Source organism: Mustela lutreola, chromosome 4 (assembly GCF_030435805.1).
Source record: "Mustela lutreola isolate mMusLut2 chromosome 4, mMusLut2.pri, whole genome shotgun sequence".
NCBI classification, from domain to species: domain Eukaryota; kingdom Metazoa; phylum Chordata; class Mammalia; order Carnivora; family Mustelidae; genus Mustela; species Mustela lutreola.
Window position 1 is genome coordinate 179329893 of NC_081293.1, and position 23289 is coordinate 179353181.

The 23289-nt window shown below is 45.2% G+C and overlaps 1 protein-coding gene across 1 annotated transcript; it reads left to right on the top strand.

Moving 5' to 3' along the window:
* The first annotated feature begins 1791 nt into the window (after window positions 1-1791).
* Window positions 1792-13473, top strand: GARIN1A (golgi associated RAB2 interactor 1A). The gene is made up of 5 exons (XM_059171783.1): window positions 1792-3340; window positions 7003-7187; window positions 7364-7613; window positions 10229-10347; window positions 13109-13473. The coding sequence occupies exons 1-5, from the start codon at window positions 3188-3190 to the stop codon at window positions 13302-13304; spliced, it is 903 nt and encodes a 300-aa protein (XP_059027766.1). The 5' UTR covers window positions 1792-3187; the 3' UTR covers window positions 13305-13473.
* Window positions 13474-23289: the final 9816 nt, after the last annotated feature.

The window sequence follows — 23289 nt, forward strand, 5'->3', positions numbered from 1 at the left end:
GCCCTGACCACATATCCACAACTCTGGTCAGACCACTTTTAGAGCTAATAATGATTCTTCCAATTTGTAGAGTCATATGTAGGAAATTTCTTTTAATACTTTTTATTTTAAAATTTATTTAAAAGAAAAACATGTTCATGGTACAAACAGTACAAAAGGTATTTTGTGAAAGAGAAGTCATTTTTTCTACCACCATTACCAATGCCCTACCCCTTCTAAGGCAGTCAACATTTTTTTTCCTCCCAGACATTTTCTGGGCATGTTCAACCATATATGAGTATATATTCTCTTTTTTTTTTTAATGCCTTTTACCCAAGTGATAGCATTTTATATATACTGTTCTTCATCTTTTTCTGGCTTTATAGGTCTCAGTAATCATTCCTTATCAGTATATATAAAGTTGCCTTGTTCCTTTAATGGCTACAAAACATTACATCATATGGAAGTTTCATAGTTTAACTGGTGCCCTATTGATGGACATTAACCTTTTACAAGGTAAGGAAAAAAATATCAAGAACAGAGTACTGGGACACCTGAGTGGCTTGGTCAATTAAGCATCTGCCTTTGGCTCAGGTCATGATCCTGGGGTCCTAGAATAGAGTCCCACATCGGGCCTCTTTCATGGTGGGAAGCTTGCTTCTCCCTCTGCCTGACCCCCACCCCACTTATGTGCTCACTCTCTCTCTGACAAATAACTAAAATCTTAAAAAAAAAAAAAAAAAAAAAAGTACTGTGATAAAGGAAAATTAGTGACCTTGAAGATTGTTTGAATATATGAATTTCCAGTATTATAGACTTTTCATCAATAAAAAAATAAATATTTTTTCTTCTCATGAGCAAGTCTTAAGAAGAAATAAGCCACTAAGATGTAAACTTCTGCCTCTGATGTAGGCATCAGCTTTGGAAAAACACCAGTAAGAAGCAGGCCTCCCACTTAATGTTAAGAGAATCACCAGGAAATTTAACCCAAAGCATGGGAAGATTGCCCCAGTGTGTGTCTTGGGAGTTTAAAAGACATGGGAGAACTGACTTACCTCCTTGGCTTGCTCCTTGTATAAACACCAAAGTGAAAGAGCCTGGTAACTGTCCAGTCATAGTCAGAGGGATAACTATTTTCTGTCCCCTCCTCAACTTCATGCAACCTGAAGAAATCTTTGAGTGCATTTTTCTTGTCATGATGCCAAAAATAGATTGTGAGGGGAGGAGAGGAGTTGGTGCCACTACAATGCTATGCTAGTAAATGTTTGACACCAGCTCTCTGAGGGGGAATATATATAATATATAATACCATAGTCATACATAATACACATGCTAGATATCATTATTACCTATATAGCATAATATAGCATATAATATATAATTATGTAGTATATACCCTATAATTCAATATTATGTACTATAAATAGTAATTATATTAATTATATATTATAACAAGTATGTATAATATATATGCATGTATATATACCTATATGTACAAATATGTATTACATATAATTATATATGTTTTCTCTAAAATTTTACCGACATTGAGGCCCCTGGGTGGCTCGGTCGGTTGGGTATCTGACTCTTGATTTTGGCTCAGGTTGTGATCTCAGGACTGTGGGATCGAGTCCCACATCAGGCTCTGAGCTCAGCACAGAGTCTGCTTGTCCCTCTCCCTCTGCTCCTCACCCCACTTGCTCACTCTGTCTCTGAAATAAGCAAAATCTTTAAAAAACAATGTACTGACATAAAGTATGTATAGCACACACTTTATAACTGACAATAAAACATATAGTACTCTTGTACACTTCATATAGGCAGTTGATTCGCACAGAAATCCTTCACTGATTTTTGTCAAACTCTTGCATGCTGAGCCAGCCTATGCAACTGACAAACAAGTGTTGTTCTGACATGAGTGTTGGCTGACTCCTCCACTTACATCAACGACTAAGATGAAAGAGAACTAAGCAAGTTGTATGTTGGAACTTCACATGTTCATCTGCTGACTTAAGCAACTTCTTTGCTAAATCAAGACAGTAGCTTTCAATATACTGGGAAACTCCTCAGATCTGTTTGTGTCTACAGACAAATCTGTAACAGCTACAGACACTTTTAAGTTTACTGCATCATTAACATTTCTCTGTAACTTCAGACAGCCAACAAAACAATACATCAAGGTGTAATTTATAACATTTACTGGTTCCCTGGTGTGAATAAGTCCCAGCACAGTGGGTTTGAAGGAAGTGACCGACAGGAAGTTCCGGAACACACACGGAGAAGAGATAGGCAGTCGTAGTGCAGCATTATATAGTATTTCTACCCTGAAGGTACAAGAGATGTAAAGAACCTCTAGAGAGTAGTAAAATAATTCAGAAGAGGAGCGTGGGCCATGACCTTTGCTTTTGTATAATTTATTTAAGTGTAAGTTTATATAATTTAATTTTTAATAATGGCTGTGTTTAACAACAGTCTGCAAAGTTCCTGAGAATTTAACCGTTTTCAAGATCTCTTTTGCTCTAGCTCTGGCAGACCACTAGGCCTCACTTCCTCATTTGCCTGCTGTTTCCAAAAATAAATAAGCCTCTTTGCTTTGTTAACAGCCTGGTTAAAAAAAAAAAAAAAATTCTCATTTTATCCCATGAAATGGGGTAGGAAAGATTGGGATGAATTGCTTGCCTCTGTCCTGAGCTCCTCTGGCCAGGTGAGGGCCTAACATCAGGAAATTAATTTGCTCAGAGAAAGTTTTTGTGAGGGGCTTCCCCATGGGGGGAGAGGATTGAAGGCCATGGGTTCCCTGAGAGCCTGCCTTGCTGTTCTGGTCAGCTCACTGCCCTCTTGGCATAAGCATGGGGCAGTCCTTTTCCTCATGGATACAGAGAGATTGAAAAAGGGACTAAGACTACATTACTGATGGAGTAGTGTGTAGGAAAGGGGAGGGAAAAACCTTCCCCCCCACCCCCCAGCCCAGTCCTTCCTTGCCTCTTTTATTTTTGCTTTCCTGTTGTTACCCATCACATTCCTTGATGTCATGCCTGCCATTGTGAGCCGACAGGCCCTCCCTGGCCTGGTGGACAGCCTGTAAGTCAGGAGGGGAGGTGGAGCTGTGGAGGTTGGGGGGAGTAGTGGTCACACCAACATCTCAGAATTGGGCTGGGTCTGTGTGGAGCCCCAGAGATGGTCCCCAGCTCATTCTTCCCAAGAACCAATGAGTAAAATTAGGGGCCTTCCACCTGAGGTCAGGGAACCAGGCCCTGGAGTGGAACTTGGGGTGGAAGATGGCCTTCTTTGTCAACTGATTCATTCTCCAGAATTCAACTTGTTCTCCGACTCGGTGGTGTTTGAAAGCAACTTTATCCAGGTACCCATGTGCAGCTCAGAGCCTGCTCCCTTTCCCTTTCCAAAACCTCCTCCCAAGGGTTGATCCAAAATTGCCATAGCCTCTGAAAGCCCTGGGGAGGAGAAGGAAGCCGCTGTGGCTGGAGACAATCAGAGGGTCTGGATCCCAAGTTCAGCCCAGTTTGTGTCTATGGCATCATGGGGCTCCCCACAGGTCCTGTGCTTCCAGGAAACAGACTTATATGCTGCAAAAGGGCACATCAGAGCCTACTCTCCAAAGAGGGTCCATAGGCACTCTCCCAGGGCCACTAGGGAGGGAATGAAGGTTGCTATCAGAATCCCTGCCCTGAAATCCAACCTCCTTTCTCTGGGATGGTTTAGAAGTAGCTTTGTTTGAGAACCAAGCTCCTAGAATCTGCCTTGCCCAGGTTCCATATTCCCTAAAGCGTGGTGATCTGGCCAATGGAAGTGAGCGTTTTTGGACTGGGAAGCATAGGGCCATTGAGAGTATGGGGTGGTCATTTGGGGTTTTCTCATTTTTAATTTTTTAAGATTTTATTTATTTATCTATTTGTCACAGAGAGCAAGAGAGCACAAGCAGGGGAAGCAGTGGGCAGAGGGAGAAGCACGCTCCTCCTGAACAGGGTCCCCAATGTGGGACTCAATGCCAGTACCCTGGGATCATGACCTGAACTGAAGGCAGCCATGCAACCAACTGAACCTCCCAGACGTGCCTGGGGCAGTCATTTTAATATAGCTTGGGGTGTGTGGCTGGCTCAGTCAGTGGAGCAAGCTACTCTTGGTCTTGGGGTGGTGAGTTCAAGTCCCACACTGGGACAGATTTTACCTAAAAAAAAAAAAAAAAAAAGTATGACATCTCATTGAGGGGCTGACCGACTCCCTCTAGAGGTCTAGTGGGGACCTGAGGGGTCTCTGCAGGTATGCCAGAACCAGCTCCTCTGTGGGCAAGCTATGAGCTGCATGGGAGCAAGAGACACAAAGAGAGATCAGATAGTGTCCCTGGCCAAGGAACTTATGAATTTGTCAATTTAAGGGGCATGTTATAAAATGGTAACTGCGGGGCGCCTGGGTAGACAAGAAGTAGAGACAAGTATGACAAGAAGTAGATATAGAAGATAGACAAAATATAGATATAGACAAGAAGACAAGAAGTAGATATAAAGGGAAAAACTTCCAGAGTTGCTCATGGCCGGCTAGAGACAGCTTTGAGTCAGGCAGAATTATAAAGATTACTACCGGGGCGCCTGGGTGGCTCAGTGGGTTAAAGCCTCTGCCTTCAGCTCAGGTCATGATCTCAGGGTCCTGGGATAGAGCCCCACATCGGGCTTTCTGCTTGGCAGGGAGCCTGCTTCCTCCTCTCTCTCTGCCTGCCTCTCTGCCTACTTGTGATCTCTGTCAAGTAAATAAATAAAATCTTTAAAATAAATAAATAAATAAATAAATAAATAAATAAATAAATAAAATGGTAACTGCTACGAAGGCTCTGGTCAGGTGGTTTGGACCAGCTGATCCCTAAGGCATGAGCAGGGAGAGGGGGTGCCGGTGTCTAGAGAGTTCAGAACACTCTTGGGACTTCGGCAGTTGAAGAAGCCTCCCCAGAAGAGGTGGGTTAAGCCATTCTTCGAGGTATCATTGAGACTTTGATAAGTGGAAGGGCAGGGGGAGGACATTCCAGGCCAAGGGATTTCAAGTCCCAGGATGAAGGCAAGAGGCTGAAATGCACAGGAGGGTCTGAAGCCAGGAATCCGTGTGACTCCATCACAAAGCAGCGAGGACTTACAGGAGACAGTAGAGACGATGTGAGCTTAATTTGGAGACACTTTCACGCAACAGTGAGCTACTCCCTGACGGGTCCCTCAGATTTCAGACAGCCATTCAGGCATTCAGGGCTCTGGGCGCTCCTGGGTTCCTGAGCCGCCCTAGGGGGCTGCAGAGCGTGGCCACCAGCCAGCCGCCTGGGGGGCGTGCTCCTTCCTCACGCAGTTTCGGTGGAGAAGGAACGGTGACATGGGAGATCCAGTCTCGGGATACCAAATTCCAGTCATTTCTATTGGGGTGTGATGTTTTGGCAGAGACTTACTCTCTTAACATGTTCTCTTTGACCTGATATTAAAACTGTTTAGATTCTCTGGGTGGATGCACAGTGACTCAGGCAGCAGAAAACTCAAGACTGTACCAGGGAGGGGGAAAGCCTGCCTGCCCAAGCTGCCCCATGGGGGGTTAAACGTTTACTTGAGGGGCGCCTGGGTGGCACAGTTGGTTGAGTCCCACTCTTAGTTTTTGCTCTGGTCATAATCTCGGGGTCGTGGGATCGAGCCCAGCTTGGGGCTCCACGCTCAGCACAGTCTGCTTGAGATTCTCTCCCCGGCTTCCTCTGCCCTTCCCACTCAAGCTCACTCTCTCTCAAATAGATAAATCTTAAAAAAAAAAAAAGTTGGGGCGCCTGGGTGGCTCAGTCGGTTAAGCATCTGCCTTTGGCTCAGGTCATGATCACAGGGTCCTGGGATGGAGTCCCACATCAGGCTCCTTGCTCAGTGGGGAGCCTACTTTTCCCTCTGCCTGTCGCTTGCTCCCCCTGCTTGTGCTTGCTCTCTCTCTGATGAATAAATGAAATCTTAAAAAAAAAAAGTAAAATAAAATTCTTCCTTCAAAATAAAAATTCACTTTTCTCAGAGCACCTTCTAGTCAGGTTTGTGGGAACTTAAATTTCAGTCCTTTCTGGGGCATTCCTCTTGTCCCCAGTTCCACCATGGCTGTGAAATGGTTCTGATGGTCCTACAAAGTCTAAAACATTGAGAGAAGGCCCTCTGGTCTTGGGAACATAGGGGTCCCCCCTCAACTGTTCCTTACCCTGGTCCCTGCAGTTCCTCAGAGGCTTCTCTGCCCACCCTGGACAATGAGGAGGGGGTGTCTTAGCTGAGACACTGGGCCCAGTGTCAAGCATCCAGGCTCCTGTCCTGCCCCAGCCTCAGATGCTACAAGAGAACAGGTTCTTATTTCACTCAAGATCCAGCAACAAGCTAGGCGCCCCCTCACCTTGCAGGAAGCTCCCCATACCTCCCTCATGTTGGGCTTCTTGGGTCTTCCCCATTCAACAGCTCTTTCCTCACTCTCCTCCCCTTCTGGAACTCTCTTTACACAGTCTCCCTTCCAGATCATTAGAAGCCTTGTTGGCTTCTTCTACCCAAGGATGGAGGAATAAAATTTCAAAGCCTCTCAGCTTTTTCTTACTAACACTCCTTTAAAAGTTACATAATGCAAAGGCCCTGGGGGTGACTCAGTGGGTTAAGCATCTGACTCTTGATTTTGGCTCAAGTCATGATCTCCGCCCATGGCAGGAGTCAACTTGTCCCTCTCCCTCCCTTTCGCCCCCCCCTACTGCCACCATCTCTAAATAAATAAATAAAACCTTTAAAGCTAGATCATGCAGAGGATACAAAGAGGAGCAACCCAATTTCCTGTTACCAGTGAGCTGGTCTCTTTGGGGAGACCCCCAAATAAGATGGAAGTTGGTCATGACCCAGGACAGTGCACCACACACTGGCAAACAGCTCAGAAGCTCCCAGCATGTCATCAAGCTGACGTGCTGCTTTCTAGCACCTCCTTTCTTCCACCCTTGTCTTCTGCTTCTCTCTAACCCATGTACCTGGGGCTGATTTCTAGGTCACTAAGCCTGGCAGCTGGATGGATGTATATGAAGGGTCTACCACTGTGATCCTTGGGGTGACCTCCTCGGTGCCCTCCTTGCCACTCCCCAACGTCCTCCTGATGGCCAATGTCACCTGGCCCCAGGGTCAGTTTTCCTCCTGGAGCACTCCTGACTGTGCTCCCGTGGTCACCCTCAGCAGGTAAAGAAAGGCTGGAGGGAGAGGCCGGAAGGGGTGGGAAAGCTGGAGGGTCCTCCCTGGGGTGGCCCCGGGCAGAGGAGGGAGCCTAGTGAGGTTGGGCCAAGTGCTAGGTAGGCACAGCATGCTTGACTGAATGGGTGAGCTCCTCACTATGGGAATTTCCTGATCATGTCTAGGATTCTCCCCCTGAAGTTCGTGGAGCTACAAATCTGTGACCGGTTCCAACGCATCCTGCGGGTTAGGACAGTGACTGAAAAGATCTACTACCTGAGGCTCCACGAAAAACACCCAGAGGCTGTGTTTCAATTCTGGATCCGCTTGGTGAAAATTTTGCAGAAAGGTCTGTCCATCACCACCAAAGACCCAAGAATCCAATTCACTCACTGCCTGGTGCCCAAAATGTCCAGCAGTTCCACTAGAATAACAGTAAGTGGGGCCTCATGTCAAGACCTGCGGTGTGGGTGGGGGGGAGATGGGGAGCACAGGGCCTCTGAGGACTGGTGGGTGTTAAAGCCTACCCTTGTGGAGGCAGACTTCATTTTCAAGGGTCAATGACAGCACATACCAAACTCAGGTCTACAGACATAAAGAGCGAATTCATTTACTTTTCCTAAAAAAGCGCTATAAAGTACTTCGTTCACTTAAAAAAATTTTTTTAAAGAGTTTATTTATTTATTTGACAGAGAGAGACACATAGCAAGAGAGGAAGCACAAGCAGGGGGACTAGGAGAGGGAGAAGCAGGCTTCCCACTGAGCAGGGAGCTTGATGTGGGATCAGGGCCTGAGTCAAAGACAGATGTTTAATGAGTGAACCACTCAGGCACCCTTACTCACTTAAAAATTTTCTGTGTTTTTTCTTTTTTTAATCTCCAGTATTAAAATAGAAAAATGCTCACTAAAGAAAATTAGAAAATCACAGAAAAACCACTCCCACTTCTCTCTAACCCTAAGCAATCACTTGGAACATTCTGGCATATTTCCTTCCAGTCTTCCATTTTATTTATTTATTTATTTTTTTTGGTTTGATCTTTATTAGGTTTTGGCATTAAGTTATGCTGTCGTCTTCATCTCAACTGAAGAATTGTGCATGTGCTTTCACGTTGTTGAGTATTTTAAAACTTGGAAAACATTTATTCTTTAAAGGTTAGAGGCTAAAATGAATTTGCTAGGACTCCATTTAATCAAGGTTTTAAAAATTTATTTATTCAGGGCACCTGGGTGGCTCAGTGGGTTAAGCCGCTGCCTTCGGCTCAGGTCAGGATCTCAGGGTCCTGGGATCAAGTCCCGCATCGGGCTCTCTGCTCAGCAGGGGGCCTGCTTCCTCCTCTCTCTCTCTGCCTGCCTCTCTGCCTACTTGTGATCTCTCTCTGTCAAATAAATAAATAAAATCTTTTAAAAAAATGTTAAAAAAATTTATTTATTCATTTATTTTTCTTTCTCCAAGTTTCTATTTCAATTCCAGTTAGCATACGGTGTAATATTAGTTTCAGGTGTAGAAGTTAGTGATTCATCACTTACAACACCCAGTGCTCATCACAAGTGTCCTCCTTCATCCCCATCATCTTTTTTTTTTTTTCATCCCCATCATCTTTTGACCCATCCCTTCCCCCACACCTCCCCTCCAGCAACCCTCTGCTTGTTCTCTATAGTTAAGGGTCTGTTTCCTGGTTTGCCTTTCTTTCTCCCACCCCTATGTTCATTCATTTTCTTAACAGTCTTCCATTTAAAAATTAATTTTTAATTTATATATTTGAGGATATTAAATATATAATGTGTTTCTGAATGTTGCTTTTTTTTCCAACTTAGATTATATCAGAAGCACTTATGCACATCGTTTTGATAATTTCATGCTGTTCAGTAGTTTGAATTCATTAAAACTCACTTTCCGAGGGCCGCCTGGGTGGCTCTGTGGGTCAAAGCCTCTGCCTGTGGTTCAGGTCAGGTCCAGCATGGGGCTCTCGCATGGGGCTTCCCTTCCTCCCTCTCTGCCTACTTGTGATCTTTGTCATCTCTGTCAAATTAATAAATAAAATCTTTTAAAAAAAAAACCCATCACTTTCCCATTCTCTTATCAGCCATTTAGAGTTGGTTCTAACTTTTCATTTTTGTAAGTGATACTAAAACAAGCATGTATGTGTATGGTCCACATTTCTGATTGTTTTCTCAGGATAGTTTATTAGAAGCAGAATTCAAAGGGTAGGATCATTGTTAAGGCTCTTGATATATTTGGCCACATTATTTCCAGGAAGCTCAGGTCAAAGTATAGTCTCTGCAATGAGTGTCTGTGTCTGTGTCCTTATCACAATTGAGAAGTATACATTTTAATAAATTTTCTAACACAATAGGTAAAAAAAAAAAAAAAAAGTAGCAGCTCTTTGATTTTCAGTGAGTTTGAACATTGTTTTATATATGTATTTATATATATATATATTCTTCATTGTCTATTGTGTTCTTTAGTATTTTTCTATTGGCAGCTTTGTGTTTTTCTAAATTGATTTGTAAAATAAAGCTTTTTATACATCAAGAATTTTAAACCTTTAATCACAAGTTTCTGCAAATCTTTCCCCCCAAGGATTTGCTTTTCCCTTTCAGTTTGAGGTTCCCCCCACCATACCCCCACACCTTTCGACACACAGAAGACTTTTCCTGGGCCTGCTTAGGGTAGAGGCACAGAAGGAAAGAGTTTGATAGGCTGGATTGCCTAATACCTTCAGGTTTCAGAATCTTCAGGTTTCCTTCTCTTGTTTTAGTTGAAAGCTTTAGGTAGACTATGCTTGATTTTCAAAGTCACCTGCCCTGGTTTCTTAATGTCCTGGAGCAGTAGCTATGACAGCTCATCAGAGAGGAGGAGGTGATCCTGCCAGGGGTGGGGGTTGGGGGACAACTATAATCTGATGAACCTGGAGCTTCATGTTTAAGGAACAGGTGTCCAGGTGTAGGCTGGAAGATTCCTGTGAGTTCCTTCCAGATTCTGGTCTGAGGCGGCCACGGCCCTCAGAGTACAGACCCGGTCCTCTTGACTTGTCAATTTCTCCACCCAGCCTGAAAGCAGCCTCCCATCATCCACTCAGCCCAGCGAAAACTTCAGGCTATTGGCGGCCGAGCAGACCAGTGACAGTTTCTCGAATATCTCAGGAAAACCCCAGCTCACAGCAGACTGGTGGGTACCCTCTACATAGGCAGCTCCAACATCCCTTCCCGTGGCACTGAACTGTGGGTGGGGTCGGGGACACCCTCCCCCCAAATGAGCCCAGTTCCTTCTTTTATTCTAGATAGTTATGTGTCTGACTTCTCCCCTCAGTTTTATGATAAGCCCGTTCTTGCAAACAGGGTCTATGGCTGACGGGTCTGAATATTTCCTAGGCAGACTGCAGAGCTTTCGTAGGCAGTGCTCAATAAAAGGAATGAAGGATGAGTAAATTAATTCAAAGAAGGGTAAGCTAATAAAGCAGACTCAGGGAGTTAGATATTGATGGTCTCCAGACCCAGTTCACCAGGGTTCCCTGGGTGAGACAATTCTGAATTTTCTTTGGCTCACTTATCTGTTCTGTAAAATTGACAGAATAGACAATAACCCGAAGCAGAGATGGCTCCAACACCATTTGCTAAGCCATTGTATGGTACTCTTGCAATAAGTGATCGAAAACAAAAGCAGGATCATGCAACCAATATGCTGAACAAGTATAACTTGAAGCGTATCATCAAAATGTTAATTTATTTTTGTCTTCCCTTTATAACTTTTTCAGTGGGAGAAGCTTTCTTCTTACCCCAAGATAAAAGCTGATTCTTTGACAGCCTCCATAAGCATATGGGCTCCCCCTCAGAATATAAAAGGCCCTTTGGTCCCTCTAAATTGCAAAAGCAGTGTCAATCCTGAAATTAAAATGTCTGGTGCCTGATAATTATCAAAACTCTAAACTGTTCACAGCCTCCCTCAGCCTGGCCTCGTGTTCAGAGAGTCCTCCGTTGTGGGAACTGGGTTGTCACTCCTCTTGTTCTGTTTCCTAATTTTAAAGCTCTCTCTTTCTCTTACGAGCTTTCTTGGGTTCTTTAGAGCCCTGTACCTGATGCCCCACTCACCTTCCACTGCAACTCTGGTGATGCTCTGACGGCTTCCTTTCATCCGTCCACCGCCCCCCTCAGGCCCTGCCTCTGCGGGCATCCATGCCATCTAGGCAGTAGCTGTCACAGCCCCCTTGCCCTTTAAGGGAGTCCTCTTGGGCAGGGCTTATTTTAAAGCTAAAGACAGGAGAGAGGAACACAGGCCCCCACCACCATCATAGAAAATTTAAGGCCATAAACACTTCACAAAAGCGACACAAGAGGGAGCTCTGGAGCCCGAACCAGAAAGCTACCTTGACCCTCAATCCAAAACTTCAGGAAAACCATTTCACGTTAAAAATAACCGTCACGGATTGCATGGAGCACTGGGTGTGGTGCAAAAACAATGAATACTGTTACACTGAAAAGAAATAAAAAATTAAAATAAAAATAAATTACCAAAAAAAAAAAAAAAAAAACCCCGTCAGAAAAGGATAGTAATCAAACCCCATGCACAATTATATAAGGAAAAAAAGGAGTATATGAAGCATAATAAATGCTTACAGACAACGCAAGCACATGAAAAAGACGTGCCTGCTAAACAAATGAAAACTACAACCCAGCATTTCAAAATGAGATGAAAGAAATGAAGAAAGTGATATAATACATGAAAAAGCAACACAACCCAGGACTTAAAAGACTTATAAATGTGGTGATGAAACTGAGGAAAAAAATCAGATTAAAAAAAAAAGATTTTATTTATTTATATGATAGAGAGACACAGCGAGAGAAGGAACACAAGCAGGGGGAGTCGGAGAGGGAGAGCCTGATGCAGGGCTAGATCCCAGGACCCTGGGATCATGACCTGAGCCAAAGGCAGATGCCTAATAACTGAGCCACCCAGGTGCCCCAGAATCATACACTTTTAAAGAAACAATTATTTCCAAAACGAAGCCTAATACACCAGAGAGAATAACAAAGCAGATCATGCCTTAAGAGAAATGAAAGTATAAAAGGAAAGCTTACAAAATTTTTAAAAATTAAGCTACACTCTGTTTTTCTAGATATAGTAAGTGGCTGTGACTTTGTTAAGTTATTAATGTTCTGGAGAGCTGTCTTTTTTTTTTCTTTTTAAGATTTTATTTATGGGGCACCTGGGTGGCTCAGTAGATTAAAGCCTCTGTCTTCAGCTCAGGTCATGATCCCAAGGTCCTGGGAATCGGGCTCTCTGCTCAGCAGGGAGCCTGCTTCCCCCTCTCTCTCTGCCTGCCTTTCTGCATACTTGTGATCTCTGTTTGTCAAATAAAGAAATAAAACATTTTTTTAAAAGATTCTATTTATTTATTTAAGAGAGAGAGAGAAGGAGAGGGGAGAGGTCAGAGGGAGAAGCAGACTCTGTGCTGAGCAGGGAACCCAATGCAGTACTCGATCCTAGAACTCCAGGATCATGACCTGGGCATAAGGCAGTTGCTTAACCAACTGATCCACCCAGTTGCCCCTTGGAGAACTGTCTTAAGGTTTTCTTCAGCTTTATCCTGCTGCCTGGAAGTTAGAGTGGGCCTCAGGCAGATCCCAGAGGGCTCAGATCTTGCCTTCGAGTTTTACCTAATGCATGAGGTTCTCAACGCATAAAAGTGACACTTAAGGTTTGGAGGGGTGTCTGTTCCAGTCCAGCAGAGCAGGCCTGAGCTGGAGCCTCCCTCCTGCTCGACTTTCTCTGCTCAAGTCACTCTTGACACATCGCACCACATATACATGCTGTCGCTATGCTCAAGGCACTTTTTCTGGAAAAGACAGCATTTAAAAATGGTTCTTAAATTCTTAACAATGCTTTTTCTTTTATTGCTTTCAATGACCCCCCAATTCCTGGGCTCCAACAGTAACACCAACATTGCCATCAAAATAGACAATCTGGACAGCTATAAGATACCCTCCCGAGTGGCATCTCCGGTCAACTTGAATATACCCATGAGAGCCGCCTTGAGCCACAGTCTCTGGGAACAAGAAAATCCAGATGAGCACTTCCTGCAAGCTCCTGTTGCCAGTTCCCTAGGAGAGAACCTTCTGGGACCCTGACACCAAGCCAAAACAGGGTGATCTTCCCTAACTTCATTCAGCGAACTTGATACAACCTCCTGTAATGCTGTTTTCCCACTGTGGGCCCAAGACCGTGGGAGAGGTATAATGGTGTTTATAGCAAAGTGCTTCTGTTCTTCCACCAATAAACCTCCAAGTGAATTCCTAATTGTTATAGGTTGTGCTCTGTGGGGCTTTGGACTGGGGATGGACTAATTAGGAGCAGGCGCTCACTCTTTAGGGAAGTAAGTGGGAAAAAATGTTCTGTCTGCTCCACTGAAACCCCAAAGCAGCTAAGCCAAGCCAAGAAATCCAGTCCAGAGGAAACAGCTGGAAACACAAGAAAGCCATTAAAGTTGACACACTGTTTGAACCACGGGTCTGCAGATCAGGGCTGGAGGACTTTCTCTCCTAGAGTTCACACTGTAGGAAATAGAGTGATAGAGGGAGAAAGTACATGGCCATCCCCTCCTGTGTGTGCTTGGGTGGACTAAGCACTAAATCCTGGCCAGACCCGTCAGAAAAGACAGGAGCTGAGAGGTTGCCCAATGTTTGTGGGTTTCTTCTTGTCTCCAATAAGTTAAAACAAAACACATTTCTTTGCAGCCTGTTATAGTCCAGCTGAACATTGCTGGTGCTGATGAGGGACATCTAGCAGCAGAACTTAGAGGCTGATGTGAAGGGTGACCTCACTTCCCAATTTATGCCTGTGGTCCTCGTACCATTATCAATACGTACCCACGCCACTCTCATGTCCCTGCATGAATGGCCAACCACTGGACTGCTAGGGGGTGCTTACAAACATTTAAGGGCTCTCCACCCTCACTTCCATTGCCTTGGTTTATGACTCCATCTGCTCTCACCTAGAATACGGTAATAATCCCAGCTGGCTTCCCAAGCTCTCATCATTATTAACAGTAACAGCGGACTTCATTAGCAACTTAGCATGTGCCAAATCCTATGCTAAGACTTTACAAAGATTACTTAATCCTTACAAGTCATTGGGAGGAGAGCCTCTTGGTAGCTTTTATGTGAACGTGAGCCACAAAGAGGTTCAAGAATTTGCTCAAGGTCATATAGGGAGCAAGTCCAATGACTCTGATTTCTTCCCAATTCGTTTCCCTTCTGCACTGCTAAAGAGCAATCTTCCTGAAACATAAATCTGACCACAGCTTCACCCTTGATTAAAAACCAGGCTCTTTGATAGGAAATGGCCAGGCCTATCCCTCCAGCCTCTCCACTCCCCAGAGGCTGCTTCCCTTGCACCTCACGCTCCCACCACATGAAATTTATTCTGTTTCCTAAATGCGCCATGAGCTTCCCTACTGCAAGGATGTAGCACGTCCTTCGCTCGGCGCCAGACACGCGTCACTTCCCTTGCTTGTCTGTCTGTTGCTCTCGCGATACTTGCCCTTCCTGCGAGATCTCCATGCTCTGTCCCTGCGTGTGCCTGTTCATGACCTTTCTCACACCCTTACAGTTGTTTACGGGTCTGTTTCCTTGGTGGGACTAGGAACTCTTTAAGAACGGATACCACTTCATATTAGACTTCTTTGCCCCAGAGAAGGAGCCGACTCTCATTTAAACCAAAGGGAATTTATTGGAAAGACACGAGTTAGCTCACAGAAGAGCCAGCACCAGAGCTGAATGGCCCGACATCAGAAGAGCTCAGCGGATTCAGGTAAGGGTGGATAATCAAACATCTCACCCATGCTGCAGCAGGCCGGGGGGTTCTCAGGGGAAATGGAGGGGTGCCACAAAAGAACGGCTAGGAGAACAGATGTCCGGTGGCTGATAATAACAAATGTCCACCTCAGTGTGACTCTTTGCTCTCTGTTCAGAGAGGCGCTCTGCCATGGGCCTCCAGCGTCTCCGCACAACCTTGCTAAGTAAGCCAAATTTCAAGGTCCAAGTGGGTTGTTCTGCTCCCTTGCATGTTTCAGGAGAGGGAAGAGGAGTTTAGACAGATGGTGTTACACTTAGTGTATTCCTTTTGAAACAGTTTTTCAAAGGATCCCATTCTAATGGGCAGACAACACAGTAGCATTTGGGGTACCCCGTTGGTGTTAACTCAGAGTCAGCAGCCCCTGGTCCCTGAAAGTTTCTGCGTTTTCCTTTTACAAGGGCACAGTGTCACTGTAAATGGTGTAAGGTCTCTTCGGGGACGTCTAGGAGGAACACTCATGGTAGGTGGTTTATGGTGCTTGTAATAGGGTCCCTGGTTAGGGATCCCAGTCTTCCCTTCATTCAGGGAGCTGGGTTTTGAGCACTGGCTGTACACCGAGGAGTGTGAGCAGCCCGGCTCCTCTAACTGTATACACTAGAGACGGCTTTCCGTTGATGATACAAATGACCCAAGTCATCGCCTCTCCATTTTATTCCTAGGGACCCTAACTCAGGCCTGATCTTCTGGCTGTCAACAGCCAACTCTCACTACTAATTCAAGCATAAAAGGAACAGCTCAAAGGATATCCAGTAGCTGACAGACTCTCTGGAAAGGCAAGAGAGAAATGGCTTGAAGGCTTATAGTTACAGAGCAACCGCCCACGCTTTAGGATCTCTCCAACAAACACCCCCTACCACACCTTGCACGCATACTTCAGCTTCCACCAGTGACCCTGGCCTGGAGTCTGCCGTCCCTGCCTTCCAAAATCAGATGCTTCTACTGCCACTTGTCCCCTTCCCTCCCCCACCACCCCGGGGGGAAATGTCCCTACACAGTGCTAGCTCGCTTCCTTATGCTGCTTAAACCCAAGTCAAGGTCTCAGGGCAGCTGAGTCTGTTCCGCAGAATTCAGCTTACAAGATACTCCTTAACTGAAAGGGAGGCTGAGAGCATGAGGTCTGGCTTCCCCTTGAGGAGGCAAAACTCACAATGTATCAATGCCAAAAAAGAAGTACAGGCAGCCCGAAGGCACGAACAATGTCCCCAAACACCCTTGATTAAATAACCACAGGCACAGAATCTCAAAAGGTCAACCCATCCTCAGCTCTGATGACCATGCATAACTATGCTTCTGGTCCTTGAGTGCTTCCAGATTTCTCCTTTTTCCACTGAGATTGCACAGCCCATTCACTAGCTTAAAAAGAGCCTCTTAAACATTCTAGTGCTTTCTCAAAACCTTGGAGAGCCCTGCAAGTACTCAGGACCTACTAAAGGGATTGTGTCAGGCAAGGGCAACAGGCGGTACATGACAGATCCAAGTCAAAGTCAACTTTCTTGTCTCCTGAAGGCTTTGAATTCCTTTTTCAACATCGCTTCAAGGAATTTCTGGTGGCTCATTGTTCTCTAATGTGAACCAGGCTGGATTCAGCTTTGCTTTGGCCAACATAGCAAACTGTAAGAAATATACAGCGCTGTGAGACATAGCACAATTATGATGTCATCTCTGGTAAGAACATCCACATCAGTAAAATCAGCCCTCTCTAAAATTATGCCCTCCCTCCTCGGTGGAGTGCCTTCAAAGTTATTCTCATCAGTATTTGCCGACTGTACAGACTGAAATTACCCAGTTTCTTCAATACATTCTCCTGGGGGAATACTTTCCCTGCCCTGTGCTGATTCCCATACTTATCTGCCCACACCCACTGGGGCACCATGGCGATGAATTCTGGTTACCAGCCCAGTAACGTGGAGGGGAATGTTCAGTGCCCTCCTGCAAGGAAGGAAAGTCTTCCTCTCCCTTGGGATGGGTAGTGGGGAGTTGCTCAGAAGGACCGGAGGGTTTGGGTCTTTTGGGTCTTCTCTGCTATCCCTGTGGCAGTTAATGGAGTTTTGTCGCCTTGTGCCTCTCTTACACAAGAGACTGGATGGAGGGGCACCTGGGTGGCTCAGTGGGTTAAGCATCTCCCTTCAGCTCAGGTCATGATTCCAGGGTCCTGGGATTGAGCCCCTCGTCGGGCTCTCTGATCGGCGGGGAGCCTGCTTTCTCCTCTCTTTCTGCCTGCCTCTCTGCCTACTTGTGATCTCTCTCCCTCTGTCAAATAAATAAATAAAATCTTAAAAAAAAAAAAAAAAAAAAAAAAGAGAGAGAGAGAGACTGGATGGAAGCTGGGACCTGACAGCCTTCGAAATTCAATAACCCAGAGACGCAAATCTCAGTGTTTTAACTTTTGTTCTTTTTAAGTTATTCAGTGTCATGGGAAGCACCCATTGTTTGTTTTTTAGGATTTATTTATTTTTAAGAGAGAGAGAGCCTGAGGGGTTGAGGGGTGCAGAGGGAGAAGCAGACTCCTTGCTGAGCAGGGAGCCCAGCATGGGGCTTGATCCCTGGACCCAGGGATCATGACCTGAGCCCAAGGCAGACACTCAACCGACTGAGCCCCCCAGGCACCCAGAAGCCCCATTGTATTCCAGTGTCCTGGAATCCATTTCTTTTATATTGTCCTAAGGCAGCAGGTACCTACTTGCAGCAGATACACTCTGTCATCAAATGGTCCTAGTTACCCTCAAGGAGTCACTTAATGAGCTGTGGACCATTGTCAAGTTCTCACCCCAGAATATGACAGAATCTTGATGCAATCTATGCCATTTCTTTGGGGTAATAAGCTCCCTGGGGTTCTGTAACCTGCAGGCCCCTCTCTGGTACCAAACTGTATTTCAGAGTTCTTCATGTGTAAACGACAAGGATGACTCTGAGGCAGCAAGAGCTTGGGTTGTATGTCCTTCTGTCCATGTGAGAATGACTGAATCAGAGAGACCACTGAAGAAACTGGGAAGGCCAGAAGGGGCAGACCCAGGGCGGCACCCAGGACTTGGATTTAATCTACACTCTGGGGATACTCGCTGGCATGAGTAAGTCCCCACCAAGTTTTCCATTCTTGTGTCTTCCATTTAGCATTCAATGTCCCAGGAATCCTAGCTTGGGCCTTGTACCTCCGTGTGCCAATTATCTTCCTTTCTCCCTCGAAATCCAGTCCTCCTTTCTCCCCATTCTCTGTGCCCCAGAACTCCTCTGGTTCCTGCCCGTTTTCCAAGCTGATCTGTCTAGGCTACATCAAAGGGCCCATTGCCTCTGGAGTCCAGGTGGGTTTGGCCAGTGGAAGTCCAGGTAGGAGATCAGAGGGAGAGAGGAGAATGGGGTGAAAATAATGACAGCCTCCCTTGTAGGCACGGAAGGAGTGATGTAGGAAAGATGTTAGGGTTCAGAGCGGACAGCCAAGAAAGAATTCTTGACATGTATTTGGTGTAGAAAGGTGGTTTTATGAAAGCATGGGGACAGGACTGGTGGACAGAAAGAGCTGCACTGGGGTCCTGTGGAGTGATCCATTATATACTTTCAAGTTGGGAGGGGGTTGGGGATAGCATAAGTCTCTAAGGAATTTGGGAAGCAAGGTTTCCAGGATCTTGAGGGGGATAGAGATTGTTAGGAAAAAGTTATTACTGTCTAGTAAAAACTCAGTCATGAGACCCTTCAGATGTGTATGGGTGGGCCATATGCTTGGGGGATGATTGAGAACATGTATCTTGGGGGGTAGAGATACAGGAAGTTTCCAAAGGAATTTTTATATGTTAAAGTAGACTCAGGATCCTGTTGGTGGAGCTAAGACTGGCTTTTGCCCTGAGCAAAGTAGTAACATCGAGGAAGCTAAGTCCCTAGAGGAATGTCGCTCTGCCTGTTTCAAGGGCTTGTCAGTGGTCTGTAGTAAGGAAATTTAATTTTTCTTTTGCCTTTGTTTCCCACATCAAGGTGGGCCGCGTCCCTAAACAGAAAGAGATCGCTCATTTCATGGTGGCCTCTTCTACTCAACACAGAACCACTCCCTCTGCTAACTCTTCAGGTCAGTTGTAAGGACTTAGCTGAATTTTATATCCTGAGCAGGAATATCATCTCCCTTACTCCTGAAGTTTCCTCTCAGTAAGTTTCCATCCACAGGCCCTCAGCCTGTGCCAGAGCCATGACCAGGCCGGCCTGGCTGTGTGACCCTTGCTGGGCTTCCATCCAGTCTATTGCTTCTCTTTTGGCTCCTGCCTGTCCCCCAAGCCCGGTTCCCTTCACTTCCATTTGTGGTAAAGATGTGCCAGTAGTTTTCCGATGAATTCCCTTTGGCTTAGGTTGACCTGTCAGTTTCTGTGCTTAAAGCCATGAAGTCTAACTAATGAGGGGCTGTTCCCAGAAAAGTGGATGCTGTGTAGACTGATACATCCGCCCTTGGTATCTTACTCATTTGTGTGTCCTCTAGTGCCTGGTTCCTGCTAGACACCCAATCAAAGGGTGTTAAATAACTCATTTCTGCCATAGCCAGCACTGGTGCCCACAATGTCTCGCCTACCCCCACCCCTGCTACCCACCCCCCCACTGCTTCCCAACACAGGAAGAAACTATGGCCTTTGCTGAATGGATTTATGATTAAAATTGATTTCTCAGGGGGCGCCTGGGTGGCTCAGTGGGTTAAAGCCTCTGCCTTCAGCTCAGGTCATGATCTCAGGGTCCTGGGATCAAGCCCCACATTGGACTCTCTGCTCAGCCCGCCCCCCCCCTTCCTGCCTCTCTGCCTACTTGTGACCTCTGTCAAATAAATAAATAAAATCTTTATTAAAAAATTGATTTCTCAGGGCACCTGGGTGGCTCAGTCAGTTAAGTGCCTACCTTTGACTCAGATCATGATCTCAGGGTCCTGTGATCAAGCCCCTCATCGGGATCCCTGCTCAGGAGGGAGCCTGCTTCTCCCTCTCCCACTCCCCCTGCTTGTGCTCCCTCTCTCGCTGTCAAATAAATAAATAAAATCTTTTAAAAATTTAAAATAGCAACTAAATAAAATTGATTTATCAGCAACTGTTTCTTAGATGAAAATAACACCACAGAAGCGATCAGTAAAGCTTTGAAGAGCCAATAAACATGCAATTTAAAAGAAAAAAGAAACAAAACATTGTGACCCAGGGTCAATCCAAGCCCACCAGGCTATGACATCTGCAAAAACCATCACCAGAACAATGTAGGAACATATCTTCAAGTTTCCCAAATGGAATTCCGAGCAAAGAGAAAACGTCCTCCAGGAATAACACTAAGACAGACCCACTTGAAATATGTGATGGAATGAGATGCATCACAAATGTCCTCATAAATCATAAGAAAAATAACAAATGGCTGGTCAGTTAAGACTCTAGTGTTATTTGGGCCCCTGGGTGGCTCAGTTGGTTGAGCATCTGCCTTCGGCTCAGGTCATGATCTTAGGGTCCTTGGATTGAGCCCTGCGTCAGGCAATCTGTTACCGCCTCTCTGTCTACTTGTGATCTCTTTCTGTCAAATAAATAAATAAAATCTTTTTTTAAAAATCCCCATTACTCCTGACATTTCTTCAGTAATTTTTCTTCCAGAGACCCCTGGCCTCCTCCTCGGCTATACTTCCCACTTGCCCCCAGCTTCATTGGGAATTGAGCCCAAGGCCTCTCCCCATTGCAAAATTCCATCACAATTGTCCCTATCCTGACTGAGACCCCCTCCCCCGCCCTGCCACAATAAAGTCTTCCTTACCCTGCTAAAAAACCAAACCAAAACAGAGAACAAAAAACCCTAAAGCCCATGAGGGTTCGATCTTGAGAAATACACGAGACTATGATTTCAAAACAGGGAAACAACTAAGAGTGGTAAAGCTTCATAAAACAAGCATTTAAAAAAGAACATTTAGAATTCTTAAAGCTAAGGTCACTTACAGACACTATGACTTGAAACAACCCGAAATACCACAATCTAGAGATGTTTTAAGAGGAGGCTATTCCGGTTTTTGCTCTGTTTCTGCCTCCTGCCTGACTTAGGATAAATTAATTTCCCCACTGGGGGTGGATAATGTTTCTTTAATTAAAATATCACTAAAAATTCTAATTTTGCCCAAACACAACACTGGTTTTGAATATTAATAGTCGCAATAGGAAACAGACCATGTGTCCTTGACATACAAAGAAATAGTCACAGATGGTTTGTTCTAAAATGGTTTTACAGCCCCCCTAAAGTCTCCAGTCAGGCATTTTGCCTTGCACAAAGAAGGAAAGGAATTTCTGTCACTTCAGTGCCATTCGAGGGGCATATCTAGATGCAAGAAGAATGTGACAGACAACTAGTGGCCTGAGATTGTCACACACGCGCACCCAGGACGTTCCCTTTGTAAATGCTTTGCATTTTTAAGTGTCTCCTCACCAACAATCTAATGTGATTTTCATAATTCCATGAGATAGCTCTTAGGATGAACTATACTTCACAGAGGAGAAAAGTAAAACCCAGTTTGGCCGGGGCAGTGCATGATTCTCAAAGTCCAGAGGGCAGAAGGACAATGGCCTCTGGGCCTCTTCTCACAGGCGTCAGTCCCCGTCATGCCCATTCCTGTCAGCGTCATCTCAGAGACCTTCGGATGCAGACTTGGAGCGCACTAGCTGCTAAGCTAAGGTGCCAAGCCGGCCCGAGAATCGGCATTCTTTCTTACATCTAGGTCGCAGAGTGGATAACTGCCACCAGGTGGTGACCCACTGTGGCTGGGACTCCATGGCTGAGGAGGCTAATCTCAAGTATTTCCTTAACTTCACTGAACACCATTCCATCCCTATTGACTATTTGGAATCCCACTTACCAATTTATAGTGGGGTTTTACCGTTTTCAAGTAGCCAGTTCAATAGACCTTTACAGGTTTTTTGTTGTTGTTGGTGGTGGTGGTGGTGGGTGTTTTGTTTTGTTTTGTTTTGTTTTGTTTTGGGTAACTGCTGCATTCTGGGTATAAGTTTCTGATTTTCTAACTATATTTCATTTTGACCTCTAATAGAGTCATGCACCAGCATTTATATATTGGAACACATATTATTTTATTGTAGTTTTTTTTTCTTTTATATTACAGCCAGGTTAGCAAATCAACTTTTTAAAATAAATATAATAAAATTAAAAAATTAAATAAAATTTTAAAAATAAGTAAAATATAGTTAGGTTTTAATCACGAATTTTATTTCAGAAGGTAAGGGGGGAGTTACAATGTATTAGTCAGGAAAAGGGGATTTGGGTGTGACAAGGTTGAGAAGCACTATATTGGAGCGTTGACATTTTCCTCAACCCTGTGCTCCTGACTTTGACGGTACTTGGATGGTACTTTGACAGCAGCATTTAGCCTACTTTGCTCTCTCCACTCCCACCTCTCCCTGCAGCAGCTCCTCAAAGCTGCTTTGCTCTGCTGGTCCCACACCTTCTGAGCTCTCAAGGAAGCAAGTCCTGGACAGCGCCCCAGTACTGTCTGCGCCATCACCCCCGCCTGAGGCTCCCTCCCTCCAACCCCTCTCCAGCCCCAAAGCCACATCCTGCCTCTTCGACCTTCACCCCGATTCACTTCTCATCTCCAATCTCTTCGGACCATCTGTCTAGTGAGGAGGACCTGGTTGTGCTCTCTCCTGGCAGGGTTTAAAAAATGTCCTCTTCTCTAGTTGGGGGTTTATCCTGCTCTCATGGGGTAATGTGTCAATTCAGCCCAAAGAGCTAAAGAACAGAGAGCCCAGCTGAGCTTTCTGCCTCAACAGGGACTGCTCCTCTTGCAAATTTTTCTCTTGTTTCCCTTGAGCTGATTACTCACTCCCTCAGGCTGCCTCTCTCCAATTTGGGGGGACGGGTAGGAGTTGGTGTGGGTAATTTGTGAGAACACACACAATTATATTAACTAGCTTTCTTTCTCTGGTATCAGGCCATACCCAGATTTTCTGTTCTGTTTTTTGGCCACCACTTAACCTCTTGTTAGGTTGCTACTAGTTAAATTTTTAAAAAAACAATTAATGTATTTACTGTGAATGTCAGAGGGAGCATTTCTGGGACATGGCTTCTTTGCAGAGGCTGTATACTGGATTCCCGTCCTTAAATAATAAATAGCAGAACCCCCCAGTTCTGGGTGGGTTCATAGCCATGCAGCTAAGAGCTACATTTCCCAGCCTCCCTTGCACCTGGGTGTGGCCATGTGACTGAATTCCGACCAATGGGATGTGAGCAAAAGTGATTATGCCCTTTCTAGGTCATGCCCTTATA